This window comes from Bactrocera oleae, chromosome 2, assembly GCF_042242935.1.
Source record: "Bactrocera oleae isolate idBacOlea1 chromosome 2, idBacOlea1, whole genome shotgun sequence".
NCBI classification, from domain to species: Eukaryota; Metazoa; Arthropoda; class Insecta; order Diptera; family Tephritidae; genus Bactrocera; species Bactrocera oleae.
This window is the reverse complement of record NC_091536.1, coordinates 23,345,597-23,369,255: the sequence shown is the minus strand read 5'-3', so window position 1 is coordinate 23,369,255 and position 23,659 is coordinate 23,345,597. Positions and strand designations below refer to the sequence as shown.

Here is a 23,659-nt window from a genome sequence, read left to right as displayed (position 1 = left end):
ATTAAGATTAAAAAGTTCGTAAAAATTTAATTATAAATTAGCTTAGCGAAGAGGACACCAACAACGACATACCAAGTGTGAAATGATACGAATGCAGAAACATAACAACAGCTATGTTGATTACGGCAATGCCCCTGCGCCACCGTCGCGCCAGAGTTTCGGAGACCGGCTGGCATTGCTCAGAATAAAGCTTATAACTGGAGATCGAAATGTTGCGTTCAGTTATCAATTTAATGCGAACATGTGCACAAGTGGCGTGTCAGTGGAATAAAACCCACAATTTGTAACAACAAATATTACAATTACATGCATACAACCGAACGAAATATTATTGGCAAAAATAGTAGAGGAAGTGTCGACCACAAATCACGGCGCAGGAACAAGTGACACAAAACAACAAAACCCACCATAGACCGCAGCGAAAATTTAGTTACTTTGTATATGTTGAAAATGATGAATGCAACCGAATCGGTCGGATATACCACCACAGCGCTGAAACTGATATTGTTGCTTAACTTGCTGTTGTTCGGTACTATGAACGTGTTTACTAGTGAGTTAATTGCGAGTGAAATTTGCATTTGCAAATTATGGAAAATACAAAATTTCATGAATCAAATAACTGTGTGCCAATGGGCGCAAAAGTGTGTGTGTGTGTGTGCGTGTGTGTGTGTGTGTGTGTGTGAGTGTGTGTATGCAAGCATGGTACAGGCGAGGTGTCGGTGTTCGTCCGGCGTTGAAAGCTGTGTTTTGGAAGCGAGTACATCCTTGTTTATTTTCACTCCATAACCACCATAACCACTGACCACAAATGTTTGCTTTTGCCTTCCTACCACACCCGCCGCTTTATTAATGCAGCCATAGAAATGAGCGAAGCTGCTGCTATAGCCAACCACAAGGACATAGAGGCAACAGGCGACCAAATATTAGGATATACGCGTAACTGGCGCTTAATCACGCGCGCCGAATGGGGAGCACGCACGCCCACCTCAAGCACCAATTTCACCGGCCCCGCACCATATGTTATCCCACATCATTCCTATCAGCCGGACGTTTGCCAGACCGAGGATGCTTGCAAAGCAGCGATGCGCTCCATGCAGAACTTCCATATGAACAGTCATGGTTGGCCGGACATTGGCTACAGTTTCGCCGTTGGCGGTGACGGCAATGTGTATGAGGGGCGCGGCTATGAGGTGGTCGGTGCACACGCACCCAACTACAACAGTCGCAGTATTGGTCTACTCTTAATTGGTAATTTTACGGGTAAGCTATGCCGCAGTGACTGAACAACAATGCTAAGTTGCACCAATCAGTGTTTTACCTTTGTAGATGAGCTGCCACCGGCGCCAATGTCGCAAATGACACAAGATTTTATTAAATACTCGATAGAGGGTGGTCATCTGCGTGACGATTTCATTTTGTATGGTCACCGACAGGTGCGCAACACCGAGTGTCCCGGAAATGCGTTGTATGCGGTGATCCAGAAATGGCCCCACTGGCAGGACCGCAATTGACTAACGCCGCAATCGAAAACGGCAGAAACGGAAATGTTAGCTCCTAATTATTTTAACTTATAATCTATTTCAAACGTATAGCAGCAATGTACATACATACATACTCTTAACTTACTGCTCAACAAAACCTATGAGTGTGTCAACCTTCTTTTGAACCCGTCCTTCGCGTAAGAACTCTAATTACTGAAACTCAGTACATAAGCTTCGAACTTTTCGCCATAGACAATTAGAGCACAAAAATAGCAGTAAACCTACAATTATCACCAAATTTTTACATACTTACTTATTTATTATTATACTCCATTCCGCGGTTGTATTCAATATTTACTTATCTATAATATATGGTATAACAACATATATGAACAATACTAATATATTTCTGAAAACACAAATACATAGATTTTCGAATAGCAGTTTTTAATCGAGTCCATTCGTAACAATCAGCTAATGTATAACAACGAAGGGGATTCCCAGAACCTAGAAGCAAACAATCGGTGCGATTAGACACTGGCATTGTTAAATAAATACATATTTAGCAAACCTACGAGTATGTAGTATGCAATTGATAACAAAAATTTCATGAATATACCACAATAAACTTTCACAAATTAAACCCTGCACGAAATGTAACTGCCTCAAATTTAGCTCAAAACCATTACGATTTTAGTGTGAGCTTTGGCACAACGAATAAATATGAAACTAATGCCCAAGTTGTTTGTGAGCGAGGAGAGAAAAATTTTGCACCAATTGTTGGCAACACAAAGCGTCACAGCATTATATGTATTAAGAACTAGTATATATAAATAAAAATATTGTAATTTTTTTTTCAGTTTTTCCATGCTTCGACAATAACCTCATAAACATGATGACAACTCTCTCTAACCACGGCTCTCTAAAACGGCTGCTTTAATAACATACTATAGGTATACAAAAGAGAGTGACGATTGTATTTGCAAAACATACCAAAGTTCGCGTTGGCCGTTATTAAAAGAGCGTGAATGCAAACCAGTACTGGTGTTCGGTGCACTAGTAAAACCAGAACCGAACCAGTTATACAGAAGTGTCTTTTGCTACGGCTAAGTGAGATAAGAAAAGCGATAAGAAGTTTTAAATGCCAGGCGTTTGTGCTCTCCTATAAATATACTGTTATAGCAATAAAATAAATATTGATAGGTAAAAATGTATGACATTGCAACTGCTTTTCATTATTCTTTCTTTCTTTGCAATGGTTTATTCGGCACTTGATACAATTACCCTGTATATTATCAATTAATGTGCAGATTTGGTAGTTGGCAAGCTAATTCAATTTGAGGAGATAAGAGTTTAGCGCGAATAACAAAATGTTGTGTAAAAAGCTATCGAGAGATAAAAAACAGAACGAAAAGAAAATAAACAAAAAGCAAGAAACAAATCAATGACTTTTGTAAGGCAAGGTAATTGATATCATAACGAAAAAGTTGTCACTATTTATACTCCTACATATGTATGTAAATGGAAAAGTGAATGAAAATGGGGCTAGAGCTAGAAAGCAATAATCTATGAAACTTAAAACGATCAACCGAAGTAAACGTAAACCATCATTTTATACCTTATAATTCAACGAAATTCTTGATCTCACGTATTGTGCTCTGAGAACTTACTGAGACAAATGATATGAAATGTGGATGTATGTGTCGGAATATAGCATAAATAATCAAAAATTTAAAACTGACTTTTTCGAACAACCATCGGCATAGCGTCAGCTGAGTGGAAATTCTTAAAGGCTGTTCCCAATTGAATTTACACAAGAATTTGAAGAACGATCAATCACAAGAACACTGAATAGGAAATACTTCAACAAATACTTGAAGAGACTGAGATAGAATGCTCATCAAATGAGTTCAGCGATCTTTCACTCAGCCGCTCGTATGAGCAGCTATGTATGTTTTTGAGCAATAATTATTTGCTATGCTGTGAGAACACAACAATTTTGCAAGCAAAAATAAAAATCACAAAAGCAAATCCGAAATTCCTATTTCAATTTATTTAAATTATGTTTGGTTGTGATTTGTGTTAATGTAAGCAATTGTATATTAAATAGAAAGATTTGCTCATTACCGAGGCTTTCGGTTTAGATTGAAAGTGGGCAATTAAATACAACAGGTGCGCACAGCCAACGCCACTCATGTGAAAATGCATAGTGTTGCTTTAGTTAAACTTAGTTAAACTCACTGACTATCAACATTAGCAACGCGGTACATTCCCGTACACATCGGTTTGTTTTTTACCTCGATTCAGGGCTTTCATTGCGGAAGCCAGCACAGACAGGGGATCACTTGGGCATGCGACTTTGGGAGCCAAAGTACACGGTATTGACTTCTTTATTGGCGATTGTATGTACATCCCCGCGATGGTGATTTCTATCTTTCATTGAAAGACGACGAAAGGAGAAGAGGGGGGAAGAAAACGTTGTTGACGCTTGCAAAACTGCATTTAATAAAAGCAATTTTTGTACTCGTTGGATTGCAATAACGACCGGTTTTTGTGCTATGCTACCACATATCTGCATATGTATGTATTTTGCTTTGATGATCGTATGTATAAGGTATATAGTATAATTAGAAAAAAGGTATAAGGTATATAGTATAATTAGAAAATTTTAAATGCCGTCGAAGCGAAGTTCTGCTGAAATTGAAAGTTTTAATTGCCATTTTTATGCACAGCACTGTACATTTTGTAGCAATGAGTTTTATATAAATATTTTGTTTTCAATTTCTTTTAAAAAAAAGCACATGACACATGACGAGTGCTATCCACATTGGAAAGACATTGTTGTGCTGTTGTTGTTATTTGAACAGGAAAAATCCCCTGCATTCAAGTGCACTAATAATCAGCAATAAATGAAGGTAAGCCTATCGATGGTTTTTTAAGCAGTTGTAATTACTGTCTGAAGAGCTCTTCAAAGGCCTTCAGTGTAAAAAAAAATATAATATGACATATTTGCTTGTTTAACAGGCGTAATACCGTTACTATCAGTATGGCAATAGAATTATAAATGAAGTGTGATTTATTAAAAGTGGTATTTGTGTTTTTCAGTGGCTTTGAACGACCCACTTATGGAGCGACCAATCAGAGGAAAGTTAAAGATTGAGAGCATCCATTCGCTTCAACAACAAAGAGAGAATATTATAACCAATACCGCTGTTTACTATTGGAGGTGTGATAAGAGCAAAAGGTTTGGAAGTTTTGGGAACGGTGATTGTTGTTGATCGCGGAAACACGCTCTTGCAGCGAAAACAATAGCTAAAGCCATTGACACACTGATCGCATATTGATAAACTCGATGCAATAAAGCACTGCATACGAAAACTTCGTTAGATTGAATAAAAAACGGAATTATTGCGAAAAGTAAACAAAAACAATTTCATCTTCTAAGTCCACTCAACTTCATAATTAATTGCCTAAATTTATCACTCATTATTTAATTTGTTGTAATTTTTTCCAATTCGCTTTGTTACGGTGATTTTGTTTGAATTTAATTTAGTTTTGTTTATTTGCTTTAAGGCTTATGGCATTAACCGTTATTTCTAATTTTTCCTTTCCGCTTTGTTTATGTTTTTTTTCTTTTTTACAAAACCTGTTGTGTTGCTGCTGGCTCACTTTATCACTTTATTATCATTGCTTTGCATTGGTTTTGCAGCCAACCGCTAGTCAGAATACAGCTTTGTTGTTGTTGGCTTTTCTTTGCGATTTTGTGTCTATAAACGTGAACGCTCAACGCTCAACGAGCACTCAGCGCAAGTGGGAAGTGTGTACAGCGAGTGTGGAGCGTGAGCGTATTAGTTGGGCGATAGCGATTACACAGTTAGGCGCACATTGCAAAGGTGCTCGGGACGAACAAGCGAACGGACGCATAAAACGGAACTGAAACGGTCGTCCACTCAGAAAAAGGTGCTAGCCAGTGGTAGAAAGCGGACGGTCGAAAAGCCAATGTAGGTTGGTAATCAATGCAGAGACTAGACGACGAGCGGAAAAAAATCACAGAATAAATAGCACAAAATCAGAAGAGCAAATAGAAGTTGGATTGCTGTTGAAAAGTTAGCAACAACCGTGTAAAACCGTAACCAAACTTAATTTATTACTTGCCGACAAAAAGTCTGTTTGCTTTGATTTCGTTTACAGCTGTAATTACTGTATTAAATTAGAAAGTTCCGGTAAAATCCGTGGACAAACGCAAAAACACTGTGAAAAATCAGAAAATTGTAGTCAAGCGCTGCAAATCACAACCAAAATAAATTCTAGATTTTTAAGTCCTTGAACAGTGAATTAATTAAAGTGCACTCTTCCAACAAAATAAATATGACAGCATTTGGTTTATTCCTCTTATCAATGTGGGGTAAGTTATCAATACAAAATGTCACAAGCGTAAGCCCATGCATATAATGAAAAGACACATGTGAACAAAGCTTCTTACCCAGCAAGCATAATTTATCGCACAAAAATTCGTATGTTGCGAATAAACGGTATTTAACCGATAATTTGGTTGGTAGGCTAGTAAGTCACCACTTATTTATACCATAGATTTCTTTACAAGAAAGAATTATATAATTTATAAAATATTTTTAAAGCGATCTTTTGTACCTTTTTTTAAAAATTGTCGTTCAGTGGCAAACTGGGTTATTTATTATTATTATTCCGCAGCAAACTGCTTTATTTTAATAATTTTGCGTGCGCTTTTACGCGCGAACTTGCTTATCAGCAGCGGTGAATAAAGTCGAAACACACACACACATATGTATGTGCAAACCAAAAAACAAACATTAAAAGTGAAACAACTCAAAAAAAAAATAGTTTCCATTCTATTTCAAGTACATAGTCAAGTAGAACTTCAAGTACAGGGTCATCTTTAAAGGCGTCATCAAAAGGCTAATAACTTTGACACTTAATAACCGTTCTTTTTTTGGTTATACATGTCGTAAACCCTTTGCACAACGAAACAATGCGTCGAAATAGCGACGCTTTGCATATCAAATAATATTTGAAGAACAGCAAATTCATTAGAGAACCTTTAAAGGCGATTGCATGTCCAAAAGCCTACAGTTACTGACAATAAAATAGAATCAAAATTTTATTCACAACCATTTGCGAAAAAAAAAGTGTTACCACAGTGCTTAGCAGGAAACAATCCTTTTTAATAGTTAATAAAATTTATTTGAAGAATTTCAAAAGCTAAAATAACTTAATTAAAATTAAGTATTACCAGCAGATAACTTTTAAAGGAACTGTCAGGAATTTCAATTGACAATAAATTGGAAACATTGAACTAAAACTCGTAAATAGTAGACTATTATAATTAAAAAATGCATGTAAATTAGAATTTTATTGCAAAACCTTTCTTTGCGAGCTGTGCACCTTTTTGGCATAGATTCTACTTAAGCTTTACAAACTTAATTCGGTATTGAATACCACGCCTCTTGGACTTTTTACCATGGTTCCTCCTTATTTCGTAGTTAAATACCACCTTTCATTCCTTTACAATCTACCACCGGTTTTCTATAGCATTTAAATCCGGAGATTGCGCCGGCCAAGTCAAAACATCAATTCCTTGTTGTTATAGTCAAGTCTTAACCACACCCCAGGTATGCTAGGGCTCATTGTCATGCTGGAACTGCCCAACTAAAGGAATATTCCTTTCCGCATAAGGAAGCATTACATCTTCTAAAATTCTAAGGTAGTGATAACGGTCCATGACTTACCAAATCCAAAACAGCGATCCAACTCCGTACCACGAAAAACATGCCCATATCATTATATTACCACCTCCGTGTTTGAAAGTTTTTGTCGTGTATAGAAAATTCATTTCAGCATTCTTCGTACGTCGAGTACAACAGTTTTTCCATCGCTACCTACCATACTTATTTAAGATTCATTGGACCAAAGGATCTTAAGCCACTTTTTTTGCATTTTCTTCACCGATCCAATTCATATGCTTTATAGCAAAATCAATTCGATTGTTCCGCAGTCTTTTTGTCAACATTGGGACTTTCCTTTCCGGAACAACCTTCCGAAGAGATTATTTTCTAAAAGACAAAGCACAACTGGGACTTTTTTCGCAAATTTTTTATAAGCTTAACTCTGGTCGAATATGTACAAATGTTGTCGGGCCCTTAAAAACGGGCACTGAATTTGGCCATAATACGATTTTAAGTAAAAAGAATTGCAGTTTCTGACGGAAAAAGTGCTCTTTGACAGTACTAATGGGACAGGTGCAGAAGTGTGGAAAGTGTGGAAAGTAGTTTTTGAATCATTAGTTCATTAACTTCACATATTTTCCCAGAAAATAACAGTTGACTCATTATATAATTTGTATATGTGTATGTAAATATTAATAATGCTGCACGTGTCAATAATTATATAGAAATTGTAAAAGTATGCGTGTACACAAATAGCTCACTAGTGCTTATTAAGAGATACATGGAATTTCAAGTTCAAAGAAATCTCAAAGAGAATAACTTAAAAACAATATATTGTCAGTTATTACGCAATATTGTAAAGAAACAATGAATAAGAAAAATTTTGGCTTTTCTGCCATTAATAACAAAATTTTGTTAAGCGTTACTTGAAAAAATCGGTTTACTTTTTTTTAAATTTGATGTGTCGCAAGTTTTTACGCTTGAAAACAAACAAATAATTTCAGCAAGATATTTTCTTAATTTTTAGTTAATTTTTTCCAGTTTTGTTATCACCATTTTTTGATCCCTACTGTTTATATGACTATCTATAATCATATCAGTCAAAATTATATACATACACACATGATTAACATTAATATGTATAATCGCAATGGCATTGCATAAAAGACCGTGTTGCCATGGTATAACCTTATGATTTGCACATTATCAATTATGCACTGAAATCATCGCTAAGTCCCAAGTTACTTATATCAATGGGATTATTGTGTTTGTAATTGTATTATTACATGTAATTTCGCGTAATAGATTCAGCCAACAATTTATGTTGAAATACACAAAATAATGAAGCAACTAATTGAATGGCAAATGTTGTTGCACGTTATTTTTAGTTTTCAGCGTCAAATATTGGTAGAGATTATACATAAGAGGCGTAAAATTTAAATTAATATGTTACAAACGGATTCTTGGTTTAAATAGCCAATTTACCAAATTTCCGCCAATTTTCCGATTTGCATGAAGTTATTCGAACGTGTCTCGGGAAAAAGTAGGAATACAAGGACCTTCAAAACTTTGTGCTAGATCATCCGAAATCAAAAAATCAGGATCCCTTTGTTAGATAATAGTTTTCCACAGGTAACGCCGAGAGGGCGATTTCTCATTTTTTGGACGATTTTTTCCCAAAAAAACGGCTATTGTAAAATAAAACTGATTGACAAATTCGAAATCTCTCGGTATACCGTAATATATACCATAACACCGTCAACTGTGCTCCAATTGACTTATAACACAATATTCTTGAAATATTACGCATTTAACTAAAATTAAAAAAAAAAAATAAAAAATCAAAAATGTTTAAACCTCTTATGCAATGATGTTGTGCTCTTGTGTGTGACTTTATTGCATAAGTAAATATAAAAAAAAAACATCAATCCCTTTAGGAAAACATACATACTGAGAATTAATTTATGATTGCTAATTAATCGGAATTATTAATGGAAAACGAATGAGCAAGCACAATAAAATGACCAAAAACACATATTCACATTTTTCTCAATAAAAATTAATAAATAGCTATCCGGTCTCGTTTGCGCGATGTGTTTTATTTAATAGCCATTTTTATACTCTTGCAACATGTTGCTACAGGGTATTATAGTTTTGTTCACCTAACAGTTGGTTATATCACCTAAAAATAATCGAGCCTGTGAGCTAAAAATTTTAAAAATAGGCGTAGCCCCGCCCACTAAGAGGTTTAATGTACTTATTTATATCTTAATACAATAACCAAATTCGTTCAGGGAAAAATCCCTTAAGCACTTCTCGCAACGCTGTAACAATGGCAGACCTTAAAACAAGGCGATAGGCGTGCCACTGCCCACCTTTAGGTGAAAACCCATATTTCGTCAAAACTTGCCCTAGCCCCATATAACTACTATCACGATTTTCGAACATCCGGCTGACTTTACTCCATTTAGAACATTGGTGATGGTATATGAAGTATCTGAATGAAATATGTATTATTAGTATGTGGCAAGTTAATAGTATGTGGTATTGCTAAAAACAGACAAAAATTGGTCAATACATCGCTTAGAGCCCATATACGTAATATACAATTTTCAAACATCCTGTTTGCTTTATACCATATGGTATAGGGAGTACCAAGCCTCCCATTTTCGTTTTTCTAACAAGCATTTTGACGAATATGTCATTCAGTGTTTATATCGTATATATGGTATTTATAAAATTGCTTAAAAATGTATTATCAAGTATACTTGAGCAATGTCCCTTTTCCTACCTGCTATAGGTATAGCATATATAATGATTTTCGACTTTCTATATGACTGTAAGCCATACAGGTTGGTCAAAATGTGTGAAATTTTAATGAAATTAAATCGACAAGCTTCTATGAAAACTATGTGGTTTACCACTAAATATAAATGGAATTGGTCTAAACCTCATATCCATAATATTATACAAAGAAGTTTAATCCTCTGGTTGACGTTTTCCACAACAACTCAATATATTACATTAGCCGCTTCGGCTGAGTTTATATATATATATCACATATTTCTCATTTAAGAATGATTTTAATATAATTTTCGTTGACGCGATAAAACTAAATGAGTATGTGACCTTCAATATAAATTAGTAAGACACCAAATTTGATTGTTATCCATTCACGATATCGCCAAATAATGAAAGTTAAACTCTTTCGTAACATTTTTGAATATAAAATTTGCCAACACCTATAAGCACTTCGCAGGTTTCAAGAGTATAAATTGTTGGGTTACACCCGAACTTAGCAATTCCTTACGTATTAAATATAATTTTCCACTTGTTGCCCATTGTTAAATAACCGGCAACTCATACGGTTCACAGCATTTACCATGTTGCTGCTCTTTCAACAATACACAATTTTTTCTGTATTTAATATATGCATATACATATGTACAGTTGCGTGCAAGTAATTAACAACGATATAAGATTTATCAATAACTTGTTGATTTCTTTATCTGCGCCTTACTTTTGCTCACTTACAAGAAAGATATGGGTATATTTAAAACAAAAAAAAACATATTTGCGCATCTCGAAAAACAGTATTAAAAAAAACAAGTAAGGAAGTGCTCAGTTCGGATGTAACCGAACATTTTATACTCTCGCAAAGTCAAATGGTATACTCGTTTGAGATTTCTTTGTGGATTGACTGATATTTTCGGTAGAAGGTCAACTATAGGCACTGGTTGCCACCCGATTTCAACTATTTTCACACCGTCAATAGAAGTGCTAAAAACATTTGCTTCCAGTGAATTTTGTTATTATAGCATTAGCGGTTTAGGAGATATGCACATTAAACCTATTAGAGGCGGGACCACGCCCACTTTTTAAACAAAAATTTTAACTGCAGATGCCCCTCCCTAATGTGATCCTGTGTACCAAATAACAGTCTTGTATCTTATTGCGGAGCTTAGTTATGGCAAGTTATTTGTTTTTGATTAATGGCGTTTTGTGGGCGTGGCAGTGGTCCGATTACGTCCATCTGCAATACCAACCGTCTCACGGTACCATGAAACATGTCTACCAAGTTTCATAAAGATATCTCAATTTTTACTCAAGTTAGAGCTTGCACGGACGGACGGACAGACGGACGGACGGACAGACAGTCACCCGGATTTCAACTCGTCTCTTCATCCTGATCATTTATATATATATAACCCTATATCTAACTCGATTAATTTTAGGTGATACAAACAACCGTTAGGTGAACAAAACTATTATACTCTGTAGCAACAGGTTGCGAGAGTATAAAAATGTAAGATTTTGAAGCAACACCATTATTGTCGATTACCGCTTGACATATGCGTGGTATTGACTCCACTACTTTTTGGCAGATGTCCTGTGGAATACATTCTCACTGCTTTTTTGCCATTTCGGGTAATATTTCGAAATTTTTTACTTTATAAGCACGTACCTCTTTTGCAAGTAAGGCTGAGGGTTATTGGTATGGTTTCGACCTAGACTACATAATGACTAGTCTAAAACAGTCACCTAATTGTCATGACACCAATGCTTGTTACGTCGAGCTGTGTGTTTCGAATCGTTATCCTACTACTACTGCATCCATATTACGGGCATGTTATCGTTATCATATTTCAGCATGACTTCGTTCATAATCGAAATGTACGTAAATAGATCTATTTATGCATCAATTTTGAATATATCCGCGAAGTCACGCCTTGACATTACGCCCCAAAGCATTTTATTGCTGCCATCAAGCTGCAGTGTTGGAGTAATGTACCTAGGATGCAGCTCTTCACGTTTTAAAGGCCTAACATAACTTTTCCCATCTGAACACACTCTGCTTATTTTTTCTTCGTCAAAAGTAACAGAACCTTTTTCTATTCACTTGTTAAGTGAAGGTATTTTAAACGATCTGCAAACGATTTCTTTTATTGCGTACAGAGGGCAGCGTCTTCTTTCTGAAAATCTTTCCGTATAGTCAAGCTTTTCGCTATCGCCTTAACAGTATCTACGCTTGGTACGTTCTCATTTTACCCAAAAGTCGATACTGTAATTCCCCTTGGCAGTTATATGCGGATTCTTTCGTGATTCGAGAACAACCAATTCTCTTAATGTCTTCTTATTTAAATGACGTTTTACGCGCTCTCCTTCTGTGTGAAACTTGTCTTGTAGTCTTATTTTTTTTATAATACTGGATTACATTAAACACTAGCACTTTCGATATATTGAGCGAATTTGCGATTTTACCGTATGACTTACCGTTCTCTCGCAACTGAAGCATAACGGCCATAGTGCCTTTACCACAGAATTTATTTTTACCCATACTTTTGTTTCACTAAATTTATTAGATTTAGGTACTTTCTTAAAAATATAATAAAAGCCTGGCACAAAATATCTTAAGTTGCAAAAAAATTGAGAAATATACGCGCGTTGCTAATTAGGTGCACGACCGCTTTTATCACATTTGCAATAAAAATTAAGAGGATTTTTAATAAGTATTTTTGACAGCTTTCGAGAGACATACTATCATGTGAAAGAAACTAATAAAAACATCACTTCTATTCGCGCAGCGGCATGCCGTTGTTAATTAGTTGCACGCAACTGTATGTATGTAAGTATGCAGTGCAGTTGGAGTAAAGCTTAATTAATTACTTTTGTAATATTGTAATATTCGGAATTGTACAAGTTCGCTATATTTATTTTAATTTTTCGTGCAGTTATACCTTTTTAGTAATTACATTATTCGATTTACAAGCATTTTCCATTGACCAAGCATGACAGTGATAAACGTGTTCAGCTGCAAAGAGCGCAGCGTAACAGTAAAATTGACATTTCCGAAAACAAGTACTTGAGTATTTTAACAAGTGATTTTAAAAAGCAGAGCATCCTTCACTCCGATCGAGTTCTGATTTGCATGCAAATTATAATTTAACTAAACGCTCCAACGCAAGCTCTAACAAATGTAATATAAAACATTTTTTCAATTGTACCGACTTTTTATTCCCTTCTGAGTTATTTAATAATATGAATGAACTCTGTATAAGCTGTATATGGAAATATGGAAATTCGTAATTAAAATTCAAACTTTATTAAATTCTGCATAATTATTCATTGAATTTGTCACGCGCTGTTAAATTAAAGTGAATTAACTATCGTCATCACCGTTTGCAATTTACATGCAAGTATCTATCGCAACTTTAAATAGTTATCATAAATGTGTATTTAATTAGTTGCTTTTATTGTACAAACTTAATATTCAGATGTTAACATTGATTTCTGATATGGTTTTAATTAATAAAAAAACGCTATTTTAAAAGTGACAAAAAAAAATTCAAATGAAATATAATATTCAATAAAAGCAGGTAAATAACTTAACTGTTCATACATATGTACTTATATGAATGGAAATGAAGAGCGTAAAAACGCTGAGAGTAAGTGAAATATTAGAAAATATGACAATTGGGACTCGTCAGTACTTTCGATAGAAATATGAGTTTTTCGGCATTTGAACCTCTACAAATTCTTTAAAGATAAAATAAGTATTTCTCTATCTTCACTCTTAGATCAAATTTATCAAATGTCAAGTGTGCGGAAGTGTTTATAATGAGTAGTGTAATTAAGTTGGCTATTTAGCTAGCACATCAAAGAATAAAGTGGCATGAAGCACAGATTTTACATTTACATTACATTAATTTGCAGTAAGAAAACTATAAAAATGTACTACTACAAAAGCAAACAGTAAAAAATTGGACTCAAATTAAACCCCAAATGTAATCTCAATTCACATTCTTGTAATACAGGGCAAGAAATTGGTTCAAAGCTAATGACTCGCCGTTGTAAAAAATTCTACCTACTGCTCTATGTAGGCAGCCCGCTATACTTATCTACTATACAAGTAAATTAAGCTTACCTTTTATAAAACCAAAAGGAATAATAAATTAAGGTATTTGAGAAAGTCTGAAACGAGAGAAAAGATAATATACATTTAATAAAATTGGTTAATTACGCTCCCCAAATTAAAGAAGGCACGACAAATATTTTCACAAATTTACATTTAGTTTTGTAATTTGCCTATCAACACGCAACTTACACTGTTTACACCGTTAACATCAAGTAATGTTGACTGACAAATAACAATGAACATAGAGCAAATACGACAAAGGAAGATAACGGATTTTATAGGCACCGACATAAAGCTCGAATATTTACCTTTACCAGCACACCCACGCATTATATGAAAATATTGAACCCAACTATGAAATTTGCGCGCATTAAGATTGTATAATGGGTATGTCTATAACTAAGATTGAAATGCATGCCCAAGAGACACTTGCATCTACATCAATCAATTATAACTGTAAACATTTATGCTGGTACAAATCGTTTTAGGCAATTTATTAATGAATTACTAAATAACTGAGTGCAAAAATCATAATTTTGCCAAACAGCAGCACCCTGCCTCCCTTTGAAGTGTAGCTACTTGCGTGGCGTCAATAACCTAACAGCACATAGAAATTTTGGTTTTAATTACCACACCGCCAACAATAAAATCACACTGGCTGCTCTCAAAGTGTACATATGTATATACATACATATATATATATACATTTATTTGCCAGCATTTAAATACTAATTAATTAGAATTAATTATTTGCACTTTTGTGTAAATAATGAAATAACACGAAATTGAAAACGCGCTTTCGCTATTAATTTGTACAAAAGTGTTGTATGAATTATTCAAAGCACACACACACACACGCGCGCATTTGATAATGCGGGCGCATATTCACCACGCCCCCTTTAGCTGTTTACACAACAACAAAAACAACCATATATATACGTGCATTCGTACAATACAATTTACATTCAATACGGTATTTATAACGGTATTTCCCGGCTGCCATCTCTCGCAGGTTATGGTCACGTCCGCCGGTTTGCTCGTCCTCAATCAACGCTTAAACAGCTATAACCCAGTGTGCTCAAGTTGATTCCGATTTGTACACGCTCCACTATATATACATACATATAAGTATATGTAGATGGTGCGCCACTGGGGCGTATGAGTAACACGAACGCGATTTGATTGCGCATTCATTCATGTCGAAATGTGTTGCCACTAAAATGCAATTAAATCCAGACGAACGAACTATACTTATGAGGTGTTCGCAAGTGTTAACCAGCGCGCTGATCTCATGTTTGCACAGTCGTAATTATCACATTGTATTATTATACAATACGCATGTATACGTGCAGTTACATTAGGACAGGGTAATCGGGTGTATCAAAGGGCAAACAAATTCAAAATAACCCGTCAAGTTGTTTCAGTTAATAGCGAAATTATAATTAGTGAGATATTACCACTCTTATGTATAATATTTTTAACAAGATTCACGCTAAAACAGTATTTGCACTTTCGGGAGATCAGAGAGAGAGAGAGAGAGTAAGACTTAGAGAGAAATAGAGAGGGAGACAAATAGAATTTAAGCTGGCAATATAGCCTCGCTGTAGTATAAATGAAAATAGCGTATAGAAATGAAAATAACATAGAAATATATAATACATTTGTTTAATAAGTAAATTGGTTAAGTACCAGGAACAAGGACATTTAAATTTTTTACAGGATATTGTTATTGGCTTAAGCACTTGAGAGACCCAACCATTATATAATTTACATTTCCATCATACGCTTTGTTAAAAACTCGTGACAAGTGCGATAAAAACTTTCTACGCCCGCCGCTTTTAATTGGCCAATAAATAATTTGCAAACCAGCAGACAGGCCGTAATTTTCCAAACTTTGCGCGACTCGCCAACTTTTTCCTAACATATCCTCGTGATACTGTTTTTTGTAAGGCATTTCTACGATGTTTTAATATATTCACACCTCATTTTGAATGTAGCAAAATAATAATATAATGCCACGGCAGCGCTGAACCGCTCCGCCCTCCACAGCGCTTTCTCCAGGTTTGTTTTTTTGTATTTATCGCATTGATGATATTTCAATTTTAACCCGTTGGCAGCAATAGGAATGCAATGAAAACATTGTTTATTGCATATGGCAATTGTGTAAATAAACCAACTGTTATAATTGCAGCAACGAATCAAAAGCAATCAAAACACGAAAGCATAAAAAGATGCAATTGAAATATTATCCTTTTCATGGAAAAAGTTAAACTTATGTATATTTGATATTGCTAAGCGGTGTTCAATATTGTAACTTTTTATCATATGGTTATTTTTTTACGACAATGAATCTACTTCTGCAATTTTTATTTCCTGCAAACATATTGGTGCACAAATACAAACAATGTCCAATAAATCGGGCGATAGGCGAGTTCGAATTTTTCGGTGTTGTTCAATTAAGACACCGGGTCAACGAGCACTTCAGCAATCAATTTACTCGAAGGGATCGCATATATGAAAGAATTTATGTAGATCCAAGGCAAAGATGGATGGTCATAAATCAAGAGCAGCATATGACGCTCAGTTACGATCCAACAATCAAATATGCTTCAATGCTTTGAAATTACAAACGCGAAGTGGCAGAATCGCATTGCATCAACGTCTTTGGTGCTTCTTTGGCCTGTAGAGAATTCGACAAATCACTTACGAAAGATTTTGGTCAACAAAAATAGTGTTACATTAACACAAGATAGTTTATGCAAATATAAATTCCACAAGCTTCACAACTTGGAAAGTGTAGCAGTAGTTAGCACACTTTTTTTGATAGTGCAAAACTATTCGTGATCTAATATTAAAGCACACATGCAGACGTAGAAAGAAATAAAAAGTGTTTTACAATAATTGTGGGTTCCCCTTTTGTAATGTTAACAAATCAATTTTGAAGCATACATAAATTGATATGTCAACTTACATTATAGGTAATTATCTGTGGTAAAGTTAATGATGTGAATGATTGATACGAGCGAAAAAGCGTAAATATTATGATGGGCGTCGATATGATGAAGTGTTGAACATTAAGACATTGAATGATGTAGTTACAAAGTTCGCGTCTATGTGTATATGCTTATAGACATGAGCAAAGTTTTAACGTTAAGCGCAGATGGCGATGATTGTAAACACTGAAATGAGTACCGAATGAAATCAGCAGCAACGAACTGGAAAATCCATCAACATTTATTGATAACTTTTGTCAGCTTTAGAAAGCTCAAACTGGCGCTATAAAACTGAGCACATAAAAAGAGCCGATAAACCAACAACATATACTATATGTGTACATATACAAGCGTGCATACATAAATATAAAATGTTTAATGTTATTCGTGCTAGTAGTGCAATAAGTCACGTGAGGACTGCGCAAACAAAAACGCATTTGCACAGCTGTTCCGTCCCCAAGCGCACATTTGCGAAATAAGCATTAAAAAAGAGCATTTAAATTAAACCGCAATTAGAAGCTTAGCGTCACTAAGCACACACAATTCGTGCGTTCAGCGACCTTAATTTCGAAAAAATAACCAAAAAAATACTCAACCTTGCAATGACCTCTTTATTAAATTCACACTATCAAATTAGCAGCAAATATTTTTCGTTGACATACAAACTAAAATAATAATAATACGAGTACATAGTCAAAACGTCGAAGATAGACTGTGCAAAGGAATGATTAAATAACTCAATTTTATAATTGCCCATGTGAATTATTCTGTTAAACCAACATCGAAAACTAATGCTAAAATTAAAACAACAATAAACGATAACAAAGCGATACAAACGCGACGCGAGCAAAAAACAAGTTCAGCTGGTATTCCCCTAAAGATAAGCAAACAAACGGCTAAACAACAGACAATTTTATCGCAAAAATCACACTGAAATGCAAAAAATAACATATTTAGTGTTGAAATGGGATTTTAATGATTGTACTAAGCAATAGCAGCAATAAAATAAATATATATTGTATAGTTAATTAAAAACACGAAAGTAAAATAAATAAACACTGTAATTAATTGAATTACCAATATATAAAAACAGCATCAGAATTAAATAACGGAAATAGGGAGCCCGAAATTATGACAGGTATTTCACCCTTACTTTTTTTTTTTTTTAACCGTTATTTATTTTAGAATAATTTTTAGCATTAAATTATTTGTTTGTATTTATTTTCAATAGTGTTGAAACAGTTGCAAAAATATTGAATTCAAATTCAACTCCCGCACAAATGAGAAGAGCAAATAAACATGTGATGCCTGGTAGATTCGGTCAGATTCCGAATGTAATAATCTACATTCTTCACAATTACTTTAGTTCTCTAACTAGCCCCTCAGAAAACACACACTTGAAACAACTTTAATAGGTTTAAGCTCTCTGCGTAACTGTGCGGCTCTCTTATGCGCCAACGGCAAGAACATATTGAGCATTGAAGCAACGTTTGCAAGTAGATTTTTTTTTATTTATTCTTACTTTGAGGGTAGTGTAGTGAATTGAAAATGCAAAATATTAAAATATATTTGTAGAAATTCGAAGCTGCAGTAATAACGTCGTTTAAAGATATCAATGATTCAAGAAGTACGGGCTAAAAAAACACCAAGTAAGTCCCAGTGACAGCTTAACTTTTACATGGTATTCTCTCTTCTCTTATGTCTCCACTCACTGACTACCTTAATCATGCTGAGGCACACGGTAGATTTCATTAACTTCTTAATTCTTGATTCATGCCCACATACATACATATGTACACTTAGCATACTCACGAAACGCATAGCCACCGCTTTGGGTGACAGCTCGGGCTTGCGAGCGCTGCCTTCAGAAACTGAAAAACTGGCGCGGCATACGGAAGTGTAAATATTGAATAGCGCTGACGATCGCAACAAAGAGAAGCAAATGAAAATAATTTGCGTATATTGCAATGAATTATATCGAAAGTGTAAACAAATAAAGAGAGTGAACTTGAAAAGCAAACAGCAAAAAAAAAAACAAATTTTTATTATCTGCCAAATTTTGTGCATGATTAAATGAGTTTCAAAAAAAATTGCGAAAGTTTATTTGGCTATTTTGCTTCCCACCGGTTATGTGTTTCAATTGGCGTTTGGCGATTTTGGCGATAATGTCCATAAATAACGAAGCAGGTGCGTAGTGACTGACGCTGCCGAAAAGGCAGGCGCTCTCAAAAAAAAAGTGAGAAGTTTTAAAAATATATGGACATAAGCGAATTGTCAAAAATCATTGACGTTCATTTTATAAAATATGTAAAAAAAAAAAAGCCAACTAGTTTGCTATTACTAACGCCACGATTAAGCTGCTCAATCGACTGAATCAATTATTAAATAGCGAGTTGAATAAATATAAATTTATTTGCTTTCAGAAATTTCACATATCGAGTTATTAGTTTCACACCTTGCTATTTTGTGATTTCATTAAAAAAAAGTTTAATACAACAAAAATTCAATTTCAGTGATTTGCCAGTACGCTAGTATCTATTTATACTGCATTAGGGATGTTAAAACTTTACAGATATTTAATTTGAATTCTGCGAAAGTTTTTTTCTAACTAAGAGGTGTTTGAATCATATGGAGCTTATAGAAATCATTAAAACCTTAGCTCAAACTTAAATAACTTACGAAACGGTATATCTGGATATGCGGTTGTCCGACTTACTTTAACGCGAACATACCAGACAATTAGTAAGTTGCATTTGTCATTCGTAATAGCGTTAAATACCATACAACTGAAACTTCCTTCAAATTTAAAGCTTCCTTTGGTTTTTATTGTACATAATTATGTTTGATAGATAGTTTTGTGTTAATTAAAGCCTACATGTTCCGCCCTATTCTTATTCATTAATAACGAAACGATGTGAATAATCAACAAGCAAGGCGGGATCAACAGGGCCTCGAACGCCGCCGCATTTTAAAACTCTCCCAAAACGAAATTAAAAATATTTGTCCTGACTATCACAACCAACTTAGCTCTAGCCTGCTTTATTAGCTTTCTAATTATATATAACAAAAATATTTTAAAATATTCACTTTAAAGTGAATCTCTTATATTGATCGTGCTAATTTCTGAACACAGGTGAATTTTAATTCTGTGCTCGAGAAGTTCTGATAAAATAAGCGAAAGTTAACCAGAGGTTTAAATTAGTTATAGCTGATTTAGTTCAGTAATTTTATTAATATGATAGGAACACTGTTGACGTTATATTGGAAATGGGCGTGGTTAATTTTTAATATTTCTGGCGCACTTTTTGAACTTTCGAGCATAACGTTATATGGGCGTTAGGAGTCTCTCAAATATGCTTCTGTCATTGTGTGACAGCTATTGGTAAGTAAGGACGTCAGCTCATTCTAATCATAAATAATTGATAAAAAAAACTTCTATATATGTTATATACCGATAGTTAGATGCTCAAAACTCCTATACGCTGTACAGCATGCAGCTGTAGTATAAACAAATCCTTTTTTACCATATATATGTACATATGTACTACATTTAAATGGAGTTCATAAATCGTAAATGTTTCTATGCATGTGCGCCACTCAATTCGCATTAATCACGCTATTGGAATTTGCTACGGTGCAGCGACATTTAATTATAATGATATAAATCAAATGAAATTGGATTTTGCCGATTCAGAACCGAAAACACGTAACGCGATAAACATATGTATGTATGTAACACATTAACGGTACAAACAAATATTGAATATGTTACGCCAACACGAATTAATTTTAAACGATTATGGGGATTGCTTGTCGCCAGTGTTGCCATCGTCGATATTCTTTAACTATTTTTCATCTTTTAGCAAACAAAATTTTGAAAAAAAACCAACTTTTTTGCCAGTATTTTAACTACATAAATAACTAAAAGAAATATACATACATATTTGCTTTACTCTATTTGGTACTTTTCAAACCCCAACAGCATCTCCCTAATGCTTCGCAACACCTTAGTATCCAGTACGTGACACAGCAAATGCGCTTTATAGCAACAATAATAATAAAGAGTTTGGCTCGAAATACATACTGCTATGTGGAGCCTAGGGACCACTGTAGTTTATTTTATGTTTTTCAATGAGGCAATTTTAATTGAATTTAATTAATTATGACACATTAGACAAAAACATTATGCTAAATAATAGATTTGACAGCAGAATATAGAGTTATGACAGCACAAAGAAAGCGCGAATATATCGAATGCGATATGTATGTATGTTTATACAAGTGAAAGCTGGTTAGCGTCACCAATGGCGAGAAGTTGACGCATGCCATGGAAACAACAAAAATATTTAATATGTATGTATGCACTCATATGATTTTCATAACGGTACTGTACTTTCATTTACATTGTAGCAAGGATTAGTTAATGCGAGCAAAGCCGAATTGTCATTTTAATTAAAACGTTTTATACTCGGCAGTGCAAAAATGGCTACAGTCGTGAGTAATGCATGTGAAAATCATTAAAATATAATCAATTGAGTACTTTTGCTTTTAGAAAGTAATTTTTTACTGCGATATGCTAAAAATGCATATTATAAAAAATAAAGCAATCAATTTGCAACACATTTTTGTTACATCGTTAAATGGCTTTGTTTTAACGTTTATGTATTTTTTTGCTGTTGTTACTATGTGTGTATGCGTTTCAATTAAAGAATTAAATACAGCATATTAGGCGAAAAAACGTGCGCGTGAGAGTTGCAATCTGCATTTGACAATGCACACATACAAGTATAAATGTAATATAATATATACATATGTATAATAAAAATATCAACTAGCGACAAAGTGCTAAAAACTTAAATACTTTATGTTACAATTTATATTAGCAAACTCTCTTTTATAGACACATATCTATCGAATATATTAAACAGCAAATTAAATGCTCAGCAATATTTTAAAGTTAACTTTAACGCTTACATATACTCTCTCACGCCACGACTGCAATAAATCAATCAGCCCGAATACATAATTTTGTAATTCTGCAATATTTTCTTATATCTCAATATGCTGGCAAATACACGGAAATATACACATATGTTGCATGCATTTCCGAATTCAAAATCAAATGTCTAAACGCACTTATGAATACGATTTCCGCTTATTTCATTTCTCATCTCTTCTCATTGCACAGGCTTCGGGCAACAGATGCCGGCGACACACACGCAAATTATATCACGCGCCAACTGGGGAGCGCGTCCGTCAACGCTCGTCGAACATTTTAACGGGCCAGCGCCATATGTCATCATTCATCATTCGTATATGCCCAGCGCCTGTTACACCGCCGCCGATTGCATTAAGGCGATGCGCTCCATGCAGGACTACCATCAGTTGCAACGTGGCTGGAACGACATTGGCTATAGTTTTGCGATCGGGGGCGATGGCATGATTTATGTTGGACGTGGTTTTAACGTAATTGGTGCGCATGCGCCTAAATACAATGACCGAAGTGTTGGCATCTGCATGATTGGCGATTGGCGAAGTGAGTATGTCAAGCGGTCACACGCCGTGATTTATGTGTTAGCAAAGCTAAATGAAAAATTTCTATGATTTTGTTTATAGCTGAGCTGCCCCCACCACAAATGCTCGCAGCGGCCAAATCACTGATTGAATTCGGCCTGACAAAGGGTTATATCCATTCAGAATACAAATTGCTCGCGCATAGGCAAGTGCGTAACACCGAATGTCCGGGACAGCGACTGTACGAAGAGATTACGACGTGGCCGCATTTTGCACCCAAGCCCCAGTCTACAGAGAATGAAATTGCCAAGTGAGTGCCCGAAATGGCGAGCGTTGTCTTCCCACACTCGATATCGATTATGTCGATCAACGCTTAGCATCCCTTAGGGGGTTGCACTTCTAAAGAGTTCGCTATTAATTATAATTATATTCTAAGTAGACAACTGTTGTTCAAAGCATAGCAAATTCACCTAACGGTTTCTCAACCAATTTTTATTAGTTCTAAATTAAAAAAAGATTAGAAAAAATAAGAAAAGATCGGAAAGAATCTTATTCATAAGTCTATAAGCTCTCTCATAGCATCCTTCACAAGCCATAGACATCACCTTGACAGTGATTAGTCAATTATTTTACTGATTCTACCGCTATCATACTTATGTGTCTCTCAACATGATTTGGTCTCTACACCTTTTAAATGTTTAAATAGGGTTGTATAGACAAAGCTTGTAAGTTAGAGTAATTATGTAAATAAAGAGCATGCAAAGTATAATAAACAAATCAAAAATGCAAATAAAACAGAATGCACAAAAACAACCAAGGTTATTTTACTTACGCTGTCGTGTTCGACGTTAAACTTTTTCTTTTCTCCCACTTACCGAATTAAGTAGCGAACAATGGGACCAAATTGGAAGCTATTTAAAGCTTCAGATTATGGTAATCCGGAACACGACTAGTTTGGGTACCAGATCATAGCGGAATCTCAGGCAACTGTAAAGATGATTAGTAGCAAGGAAGATCACCAAAACCTTGCCGTCGTTGAAGTAGAAACGGATT

The 23,659-nt window shown here is 34.8% G+C and overlaps 3 protein-coding genes across 10 annotated transcripts in view; 2 read left to right on the top strand and 1 right to left on the bottom strand.

Annotated features, from left to right (window-relative positions):
* Positions 1-23,659, bottom strand: part of LOC106618116 (trichoplein keratin filament-binding protein) — a 76,512-nt gene that overhangs the window by 22,241 nt on the left and 30,612 nt on the right. Inside the window, exons 2-3 of one of the 4 annotated variants that reach the window (XM_036377350.2) lie at positions 14,109-14,155; positions 1,795-1,988 (exon numbers count right to left, since the gene is read on the bottom strand). The exons of 1 other annotated variant lie outside the window; for it this stretch is intronic. The gene's annotated coding sequence lies outside the window, so the exon portion shown is untranslated. Of the gene's footprint in view, positions 1-1,794; positions 1,989-5,127; positions 5,260-14,108; positions 14,156-23,659 lie in introns of those variants that run through there. 2 more of the 4 variants (XM_014235699.3, XM_036377352.2) reach the window with 2 other exon arrangements.
* On the top strand, positions 208-2,695 carry LOC106618117 (peptidoglycan-recognition protein SB1-like). Of its 3 annotated transcripts, XM_014235704.3 has the most exons (4): positions 209-550; positions 856-1,260; positions 1,327-1,546; positions 2,342-2,431. In XM_014235704.3, the coding sequence occupies exons 1-3, from the start codon at positions 442-444 to the stop codon at positions 1,509-1,511; spliced, it is 699 nt and encodes a 232-aa protein (XP_014091179.3). In that variant the 5' UTR covers positions 209-441; the 3' UTR covers positions 1,512-1,546; positions 2,342-2,431. The 3 variants fall into 3 exon arrangements, with proteins under 3 accessions (XP_069968302.1, XP_014091179.3, XP_036233249.2); XM_070112201.1 differs by lacking the exon at positions 1,327-1,546 and having other exon boundaries at positions 208-550; positions 2,342-2,695; XM_036377356.2 differs by lacking the exon at positions 2,342-2,431 and having other exon boundaries at positions 1,327-1,924.
* On the top strand, positions 5,368-23,419 carry PGRP-LB (Peptidoglycan recognition protein LB). Of its 3 annotated transcripts, none has more exons than XM_014235706.3 (3): positions 5,368-5,886; positions 22,281-22,628; positions 22,709-23,419. In XM_014235706.3, the coding sequence occupies exons 1-3, from the start codon at positions 5,850-5,852 to the stop codon at positions 22,918-22,920; spliced, it is 597 nt and encodes a 198-aa protein (XP_014091181.2). In that variant the 5' UTR covers positions 5,368-5,849; the 3' UTR covers positions 22,921-23,419. The 3 variants fall into 3 exon arrangements, with proteins under 3 accessions (XP_014091181.2, XP_036233252.1, XP_014091180.2); XM_036377359.2 differs by lacking the exon at positions 5,368-5,886 and adding an exon at positions 18,209-18,230; XM_014235705.3 differs by lacking the exon at positions 5,368-5,886 and adding an exon at positions 18,968-19,279.

What these genes read in the sequence shown, in the direction of transcription:
- LOC106618117 (XM_014235704.3), top strand. Translation starts at nt 442, where the DNA reads ATGTTGAAAATGATGAATGCAACCGAATCGGTCGGATATACCACCACA. An exon ending in TACTATGAACGTGTTTACTA is followed by an intron (nt 551 to 855) that starts GTGAGTTAATTG and finishes TTATTAATGCAG; the next exon opens with CCATAGAAATGAGCGAAGCT. An exon ending in CTTAATTGGTAATTTTACGG is followed by an intron (nt 1,261 to 1,326) that starts GTAAGCTATGCC and finishes TTACCTTTGTAG; the next exon opens with ATGAGCTGCCACCGGCGCCA.
- PGRP-LB (XM_014235705.3), top strand. Translation starts at nt 19,222, where the DNA reads ATGTGTTTCAATTGGCGTTTGGCGATTTTGGCGATAATGTCCATAAAT. An exon ending in GTCCATAAATAACGAAGCAG is followed by an intron (nt 19,280 to 22,280) that starts GTGCGTAGTGAC and finishes CTCATTGCACAG; the next exon opens with GCTTCGGGCAACAGATGCCG. An exon ending in CATGATTGGCGATTGGCGAA is followed by an intron (nt 22,629 to 22,708) that starts GTGAGTATGTCA and finishes TTTTGTTTATAG; the next exon opens with CTGAGCTGCCCCCACCACAA.